Source organism: Mchenga conophoros, linkage group LG9 (assembly GCF_057382185.1).
Source record: "Mchenga conophoros isolate Kocher_MC1m ecotype Shallow Benthic linkage group LG9, M_conophoros_male_GT1.1, whole genome shotgun sequence".
NCBI lineage: Eukaryota > Metazoa > Chordata > Actinopteri > Cichliformes > Cichlidae > Mchenga > Mchenga conophoros.
In genome coordinates this window covers 27,008,325-27,017,802 of record NC_140534.1, presented here as the reverse complement: position 1 = coordinate 27,017,802, position 9,478 = coordinate 27,008,325, and the positions used below count along the sequence as shown (strand labels likewise).

The 9,478-nt window shown below is 40.9% G+C and overlaps 1 protein-coding gene across 3 annotated transcripts; it reads right to left on the bottom strand.

Moving 5' to 3' along the window:
- Positions 1-3,641: 3,641 nt before the first annotated feature.
- socs6a (suppressor of cytokine signaling 6a) lies at positions 3,642-7,886 on the bottom strand. 3 transcript variants are annotated; one of them, XM_085287306.1, is made up of 4 exons: positions 7,503-7,886; positions 7,204-7,314; positions 6,980-7,049; positions 3,642-6,647 (listed from the first exon to the last, which is right to left on the bottom strand). In XM_085287306.1, the coding sequence occupies exon 4, from the start codon at positions 6,519-6,521 to the stop codon at positions 4,911-4,913; it is 1,611 nt and encodes a 536-aa protein (XP_085143432.1). In that variant the 5' UTR covers positions 6,522-6,647; positions 6,980-7,049; positions 7,204-7,314; positions 7,503-7,886; the 3' UTR covers positions 3,642-4,910. The 3 variants fall into 3 exon arrangements, with proteins under 3 accessions (XP_085143432.1, XP_085143430.1, XP_085143431.1); XM_085287304.1 differs by lacking the exon at positions 7,204-7,314; XM_085287305.1 differs by lacking the exon at positions 7,503-7,886 and having other exon boundaries at positions 7,204-7,490.
- Between the last annotated feature and the right edge of the window lie 1,592 nt (positions 7,887-9,478).

Below are 9,478 nucleotides of genomic sequence, written 5' to 3'. Positions count from 1 at the left end.
GCAGTTCTGGGGTCATTCCAAACTGTTCAAACTGCCAAAAGTTGTAATTTTCTTACCAAACTACTTTCTGGTGTTTTTATAGTCCATTCGAGCCTTGTGGAAATAGGCAGTCTTGTTCCTCACATCCTTTAATAGATCTTTGGACTTTTTTTATGGAGGTCAAGTTAAAGATGTATACTAGGAGTGCTGGTATACTACTCAACAAAGTGGTGCAATTAACTGTGAATGCTGCCTTGATAATTGTTAATAATTAAGTTGAGACTCGTTAAAACTCATTTCCCTTATTCCTTTGTGATTTTGTTGATACATTATATTTAGCTATAAAATGAAACTGCTCATTTCTCTGTAAGGGGGTGTAATTATAAATTAATCACAGTGTCAAATGCTCATTTCCTCCCACTGACCACATTACACCAGACCAAACTGTGATTATTGACTTTCATGAACATAAACTGTAGATTGTGTATGTTGGACAGAATGCACTTAAATTTCCATTAATGTGATGTGTCAGGATTGCTTCTTCAGAGGAGTTAAATGCTGAAGCAGCATAAGCGACGACAAAAGTGACAGCATTTCTTCAAAACAGCCACACAAAAGTGATGTACACTAAAGTGAGGAAACGCAGGCAACTTCCTGGGTATGAGTTGGCAAGGTGAATGAGGCCAATGTGACGTCTGCAGACAAATACAAAACTGCTGAGATGCTGTGTCACAATATGACAGGCTGCACTCTGCCAGCAAAGTTAAACCTCCCCCGCTATATTCTGAATATAAACAGTTTGAAAAACTGCAAATTAAAAAAAAAAAGGTAACAGTGGAAGGCAGAGATGAGTCTTTTTATGATGGAGGCATCTCTATATGACATGCGACCACCAGTGTGCGCTATGAATAAATCATCCCGAACCGGGCGGCGAGAGTAAACAGTTGTGTATCTTCACCTCAAATGCCTAGAGAGGCCTGTCAGACACAGCAGTTAACAAAGCCTACCTCCTAATCATCATGCGAACCATGTTTCAGCAGATCCAAGTCCACAGCTGACACCATTACCCCACTCCCATCTTCTCCTCTCACTTTACAACACAAGAACTCACTCAGTATTTCTCCAGAGTCAACTTAAAGTGAAGTTAAAGCAAGATGGTAGCATTGCTGTTAATCTTTCCCCAGAGTCTCTGCTTCACTCAGTTGTATTCAAAGACCGCCTGCATTGTCATTGTAAATTAGGAAACCGGGGCTTTGGGATTAGCTGCCAATTTGCACCCACTGTGGAATGAATCTCCCCAAGACCTCCATGATTTACCCATTAACACGGCTGCACGCATGACCCGGCTCTTATCGAGTGCATCGCTGGAACAAAGTATGGTTTAAAACAAAATCAGCATGCTTCATCCTGCCATAAAAAAACTCTTTAAAAACCACTTTTTTTTCTAGAATATAGTTTTATTTATAATTTATAATTGGCAGATACAAAAAACTCTTCAACTGTATCCAAAATGTGCAATAAATCACTGTTGATTTTTTTTCCCAAAAGAAAAATACAAAAAGACCATCTATTTTGGAAAGTTGACAACCAATGTAAACTGGAGTGAACTGGTAATTCTACAGAGGGTTTACTAATCGCTACTAATTCTCCTTTGACTACAAATCTGCTTTGCTCTCCCAAGATGAAAACCAAAGTCACTGTGTGTACATACATCTACATTGGTGACATTCTATCCCCGCCCCGCCCACACTGTTAAATACAAGAAAGGCAATCATATCTATAAGCAGCACAAATGTGTATAACACATTAAAAGAAAAAAATAATAATAATAACAAAGAGTTTTCAAATTGTACCAAGATATTCACGTGAGAGAGGGTAAATAAAAGGGAGGGGCATGTCCAAACGTAATGTTGTAAACAATTACCTTCACTCACCGAGATGCACAAAACAAAACAAACAAAAACTCGAAGCTTGTTTAGTGCTTAACAGCTGTTCTCACTACAAAAAGCGTCAGCAGTCTGAACAAGCATCAACCTCTGGAATCAAACTTTGAAGGTAATAATGCTTAATAATAAACTAGTATTTCGAGAAATCACAGCAGCATACCGTATGAAACTGGCTCCTGCGTGTCAAAATTTGATAACAGATTAAACATTTTAATGGCAATACATTTAAAAGAACATAGTATTATGGAAAAAAAAAAAAAAGACTAACATTTTCTTTTTCACATTTCAACTGAAACACATACAAACACACTGAAAACATGATTAATATCAACATTCATGCTGTGATCCCATTCCTTGACAGCCAATGAGCATTTGCAGAGGCTTTGAAATGATGCTGGTGAACTACCCTTTTTATCCCACAGATATGACAACAAAAACTCTTTTTAATCTGACAGTTATATGAACACATTGGGACAAATGTGACTATTTAACCATTAAAATTAAAAGAAGAAAAAAAAAAACCAAACACACACACACACACACACGCGCACACACACCATCTGAAGGAAAACTGTAGGCAGGAGAGGATCCAAGTATAAAAAATGTTCAAGTGCAAATAATGTGTCAATGTAGTTTTTATGCTTCCCATGCTTTCTGAAAATGGTCTGCAGGCAGATAAAAATGGATACCTCAAACAAGCGCACATTCCCTCTATACAACCACATCCCCCAGATGGCAAATGTCACAAAACAAAATAACCACAAAAAAAAAGAAGAAAAATCAAGAATTCAAAAAGAAAGAAAAACACATTTCTTGTACAAAGAATATCCAGCCAATGCTTGTGACAGAAACATCTCTCGACACAGCCGAACGCACGACCCAAATCCTTCATTCCTATACAACTCAAAAGCTTTAAAAGGTTACGTTTTTAAACATGCAACACCATTCAAAGTTCCTATCTAATTTCTGCTGTGCTAGATTCATAGTAACTTCCGCAGACACCACCGTTTCCAGCTAACAATCTAGAACTATGCGCTAACGACCTACCAACGTTGTTCCAAATACTTTTAAGGACACTGATGTCAAAAAAATTATAATAATAATATAAAGAAATGCTCATTCATAATGTGAAAGCACAATTCCCTGTCAAGTATCCATATAAAGCACTTGCGTAGCATACTGTGTGCTCTTCCCTTTACTCTGGCAGAAACAGCCCAGTAGAGAGATAATCCGTGGGGTAGTGCAGTTCTGTGGAGACTGAGAACAATGTGACTGAGCAATGACAAAAACTGTACGCCTGTTTACATGTCCTGAAAACCCATGTAACACTAATGACAACATGCAGCTGTGACTGAACTTTTGTCATATGCTGAAACACTGGCATCATTCCGAGATGGCGAGGAGGACTCAACTCTGGCTTTCCCAAATCCGCTCACCTAAGCATCCTCAGTTTTAGGATTCTTTTGATCTGTGTCCAGCTCATTGCAGGCATTAAGAGACTAAGAAACAGCCATCCCTACATTCAGATTGTCAATTGACTAGAGACCTGTTTTTTTTTTGTTTGTTTGTTTATTTGCACCCCCCCAGTCATAAGTTAATTGAGGGCAATTTTGTCTATATATATAAACTGCCCAAGGTAAATGCAACTGCGCATTTAACAGCCTTTTACTCAGTGTCGCGCTTTAATAACAGCCAAAAATCCCCCCCCCCCCCCCCCCTTTTACTGTGACATCTTCTCTCAATTAGTGTAGTTCTACATTGCCTTTAATTGACAGTCTTAAAGCCTTTATAACATGCAGATAAAAGCATTACACATAGTGACAAACTTGTTAGGCCTGAGCTGCGGTGCAGTTTTTGTAACATTCCCAAAGCAGATTTTTTTTTTCCACTTTTAGCATATTTTAAAAAGGTTTATACATAAACTTTTATGCTGTTACCACAAACAGCACAACATTAAAATCCAGCATTATCAGTACCTTTAGGCTTGCACAATGTATAATGGCTGCATGCAGCCATATAATTTAAAGCTACGTCTCTCAATGATCTGTTTGAAGGCTCTGGCAGGCTGGCAGATTGTGGACATCTTTTGCTATACAGTTGTAAATCCTGGATACTAAAGGTAAACCTTTCATCAACAGATAATCATGTTTATTAAAGCCTATGTGTTTAACAGTACGGCTGAAAATAAGCCGTGTGACAAGCTCCAAAAGTAAAGTCGGTCCCATATTAAGACAGAAGCATTTAAGTATTGGTTGTATAACCGTTGCCACGTGCCAATAAAGGGTCACGGAGAAACTTAATCCTCTGAATGAGGAGTTAGGTTTATAATCTTTCTTTTTGCAAATTTACAATCAGAATAATAGGTCAGTCGTTGCAAATATGATGATGCCCTATCTTTCTATTTGACTAACAGCACAGTACAGATGCATAATGTTCTCATTTGCAGTCTGAGTGTTGTAAGTGAAGGAAAAAAAACAAAACAGCAAAAGATGAGCCAAATTGGTCAGTCTGCAGAGACCTAAAAAAAAAATACCGCTCCATGTTGGAATCATCCTTCATATCTACTACAGATTGAATTTAACAAGTGATAGAATTTTAAAGGAATATTCTTTTCCCTACTCTGCAGTCTCAACGCCGATATAATTTCTTTTAAAAAACTAACAAAAAACTGTTACACTTGCACAGCTGGATTATTGTTAATGTAACCAACATCAGCTTCTGCACTTGATGCATTCGGATAAGATTACTTGGCTGTATATCTCTGCTGTGTTTTTGCGATAGATTATGTGCTGGCCTACATTTCTGGAAGTAGAGCCTCCTGCAAAAAACCCCAGAATAGTGGAATGAAGGGCCGAACAGTGACAGGGTCACACGGACACAAATCAAGAGCCACCAGAACCAATCATCTCAAAACTGTAGTTGTCTGTAAACCCCTTTTGTAAATCTCTTAACTGAACACAAAAGTGCAAATTACCATCCGTATCCTCAGTAGTGCTTCTCCTGCAGATAATCTTTCATCTTGTTAGGTAAGGGCAGTTTTTGGATAAGGTCTATTCTTGTGTATTGCCTAATGACAAAGCGGCAAAGGTACTGCAGGGAGCGCACTTGCATAAACCGAGATACTGGGTTGGTTAGTCTGACGGGGTAGGTTGCAGATCCTGGTAAGCGAGATCTGGAATAACAAAAAGCCCCATTCTCTGAGTCTTTGATAGAGTGTTCGATTAAGTCAACAATTGATGTGTGTCCCTCCACGTCGGGCTGCTCGTAGAAGCTGAAGCGTCCGTTGGAGTGTTCGATGCGGGTGTGGAGGGTTTTGCTCTGCGATCTGAAACTCAAGCTGAGCAGGTATCTGTCATCAGAGCTGTCTCTGACCAGAAATGATCCATCGGCCAGGTTGACCAGCTTTTCCTCTGCCTCCCAGCGTGTGATGGGACCCCAGTACCAGCCCTGCCTAGCAAGCTTCTTCAGCTCCTCCGTCAGGCTGGTCACAACCATGGGCCCGCTGCTCTGGACTGAGTCGTATACCCGACTAACCCCAGGAGCCGAATTTGGGTCAAAGTTGAGGTGGTGTCTTACCCTCTCAGCTACCTGGCTGTCTGCAGAGCTAAAGCCCGAAAATGTCCTTGGAATATGTCCATTACTAGTCATGGGTGGCAGGAGTGGAGAAAGGGGAGGTGGCATCTCCACTCTTGAGTTTTGGAGCATCATGCCAGCAGAACCAATAAGAATACTATTGACTGAGGTCTCCATGAATATATCTGGAGGCATCCCATTCACCAGTTCATGCTCCTCCTGTCCCTGCTCTGTGTGGAGGGACCCATTGTCTGCCTCTGTCACCACCTCCATAGGAGAGGAACCTTCCAGGCAGAAAGAGTGAGACCCTTCGGGATACATTCCCTCATCTAAAGGCATTGTGTACTGGATGTAGTCCTGGGGCGTCAACCCCAGCACCACAGGCACATCATTTTCATCAATATTTAGATGCAGCTCACCATTTTGCGGTTGCTGGAGATTCTTTAAGGACTCTGCTTGGTCCTGAAGGAGCCCTTCCATCTGGAAATCATGAAATTCTTTCCGGACACCGTTTAAGTTGGGACTTGGGTTAGGAGAGTGAACCATGGCTTTAACTTTTACCTCCATTTTGATGCACGCATCATCAGAGTTGACAGACCGCAGAGGCCACGGAGAAGGGCTATAATGGTGACTCCGGAGGGATGCAGATCTAAGGGGTCTCTGAGCTTTTACCTCATTGAAGCTGATCGGGACAGAATTAGATGAGAAGGTGTCTTCATCATCCACTGAGCCTATGGTCGAGGCGCCGCCTTTCACTTTCGCCTTCTGTTTGGTAGACAGCCTTCTCTTTAGCGATCCCATCAGAGTCTCACTCTTTGAGCGGCCCTTGTTCTGTCCCCCTTTTTCATCTTCGCTAGCAATATCACAGGCAGAAAGCTCTTTGGTGTAGCAGCCCCCAAAAAGTGACTCATCCTTAGAAAACTCTGCAGTCACCGAGGGCTGCTGGAGCATGACAAAGTCACCCTCCTCTTTGCCCTTTATGCTGAGTGACTTGCGGATGGTCTTAAGGCTTATCTTCTTCATTCTGACAGGCCCTCCAAAATGAGGGCATGAGATGGCTCTCCTGGTATCCTGATGAAAGTACTATCCACCGTGTCCTCCCATCAGGCCACATGAAACAAGTCATGCACACAATGGAGCCATTAAACCCTGTAGTGAGAGAAAAAACATGCAAGATATTCTTTGTTTGACTTTTAAAGCACACTCTGAGATTGTTATTTATTATGTTCATAATATTGACTTAAACCCTTGAACCACATAAAGAAAAATAAAGCACTGAAGAAGGTTATTGTGGCCCTTAAACAGTCTCCCACTCTCTCTTTTAAGTTGTACATAACCAAAAAACAAAAACAAACAAACAAGCACACACACAAACAATATCATCAGTTTTAATATCTAATTCACTAAATATTTCAAATTTAAGATCCTCAAACACGAACAGATGTCTGATAACCAAAAACAGCAGCAACCTGATTACTCACCATGATGAGCAGGAAAATGGTGACTCAGTTGGCTGGGTCAAGTTCCACTTCCACCACCTTTCATTGGATGCTACCAAAAACAACACAAAGCCAGCTCATTTGAAATGTTCACGTCTGATTAACATGTAAATTTACCAGAGGAAAACGTGCATCGTCAATCACGCACATTAACATTTAAAGTGGTTTCTAATAACCAGACCAAGCTCAGCTACATTTGTCCTTACCTGAAAAGGCCTGCGGACACAAAAGCATGGATGTAGCTTAGCTCCGGTTGTTAGCCTTTCACTTTAACGCCAATATTGCAACACCGATGGTTACAATGATTACCATTGCAACTGAAATAGCAACAACAACAAACAAAGCCAACCGAGATCATATCCGATGCCAATGTGAGAGCTGCTGTGTTGCTCAGATGCTATAATAAAAATTTTGCTAACGACCAGTGTTAGCATGCTTACAATAAAAGTGCATTTGTAAATACCTGTAACCACTTATTGTAAACACGCACGATATAGCCTCTTACCTGATCACTTCTGCTTGTACTGATGGCCAAGACAGCACGAAGGTTTACGCATTCGCCTTGCACAACACCTTCATTTAAGCTTCGCTCCTTGACGATTGTTGGCTAATGTTAGCTTGACTTATACAGGCTTAGTACCTGAGCCAGCTAGCTTTGTTAGCGCTTTCTGTCGAAAACATTACCATCACCTTCCCTTCAGTCGGCTCCCACGCAAAACAGAAAGCGCAAAGCGATTATATGGCAGGACCCTGTGCTACTCTAAACATATAGCTTTAAATTGCCGAGCAGAATTAAACAATAAGTTGACATCTTCAAGCCTAGGTTGGCTAACACTTTCTAGCGTTCGGCCTCTTCCTTTCTTCCTTTGTTGCCTGTTGAATTGTGGGAGCAGAGTCAGAGGACTCAGATGCAGCGAATCAGACACACAGCAGCTCCAGCACAACCACACACAGCCCTGCTACTCCGACATCATGTGCACATCAAATCAAGGAGGAAAAAATTTATTAGCATGAAAATATATTTTTTTTCTGAGATTTATTTATTTATTTATTTATTTATACCCTTAAATGTGAATCTGGGAAAACATTTAATTCTAACTGCTTTAATGCAAGGAGTTGTTAATGCTTAATACTTTGGGGTTAGATGCAAAAATAGAAGATGTAAAGATGTCTGAAAGGGTACCTGTAGGCTAGAATTCAACACTTTCAATTTAGCTCAAGTAAACGTATTTAAGATGCATCCTCATTTCTGTGCTGCATCAGAAGTGGACGTGTTACACCACAGGAAAAACTGAAAAAAGGACTGCTGAAAAAGCTACTGGAAAAGAGAAAGTGCTTAAACTTGGGTGGCGGGGGAAGTTGTTGCTTGCAAAACTTGCCCATTCAGTTCAGTCATGATTGCAGACATGAGCCAGCTTTCTGGGCCGTGTGAAGTTATTAGCGATGCAGTCTCTGGGGTGATTTTGCATTTTAACAAATGACTAAAAGATTATTTTTCATAAGGTGCAACCACCCTCTCGCAGACAGTGGTTTTTAAAATGCATGATCCAAGCTGTTCGGACTTTTCATAATAGAACCGCAGCACGGGAAGATTTAGTGTGACAGAAGTTGCATCTATAATGAAGGGCTGAAGAGTTTTGGAAGTGGAGGGGTGGGGGTAACTGTCCTTAATCACTAATATGTAGTCCAGTCATTAACCCATAGTGTCATGTCCTGATTGTTTATTGTAGAGAAATGTAGAGAAATGTAAAACTTTAAGGCATTGTTCTCAGCTTTGTTTCTATTTGTTTTTTCTTCTCAAATTTCTGTAAACAGGAAACAGTGTGTGAATATGCATAGCTGCTAATTAATGTAAGTTGGCCACATTCCTGCTTATTCGCATGTGATTTACTTCATATGGCATGTAAAGTCCCCAGTTCAGCAATCAAGTATCAACTTCCCACTGCAGATATCACATAACAGCAGAGCTACAAACCTGTTTTTGTTCCCTAATGCTGGCTGTGCTTGGCCTCTTTGCAGAAAGGTCTTTCTAATTTGTATTCGCACGACATCAAGTTGGCTCTCAAAGTACTTCAAGTACTTGATACAGCAACTAAAACTTGAACTCTGAAATGATACATTGGTTGCCTAATTAGTGTCAGTATTGTTTTAAAGTAGATTGTGTTTACTACTGCCAGGCTAATTTGGTCCATATACTGAACATTACATTGTTTTTTTTCCACACTGTCAAGTGTATGGCAGTCCTTCCCCAACCTGCTTAGGGCAGCTGCGTGCAGACAGGCTCTATGCAAAGACTCTAATTATCGGGCCCTATTAGGGTTGATCAGGCTGCCTTCGCTTGATGTGTTGGCACGGGAGTGGAGGGCTGGTGGGGAGAGGCTAGAGAGGAGGGGTGGGAGCTCTTTAGATATAACACCAAGGACACTGGGAAGCAAGGATGCGATGTTTCTACAAGCTAAATTAGACCTGACAAACAAACTG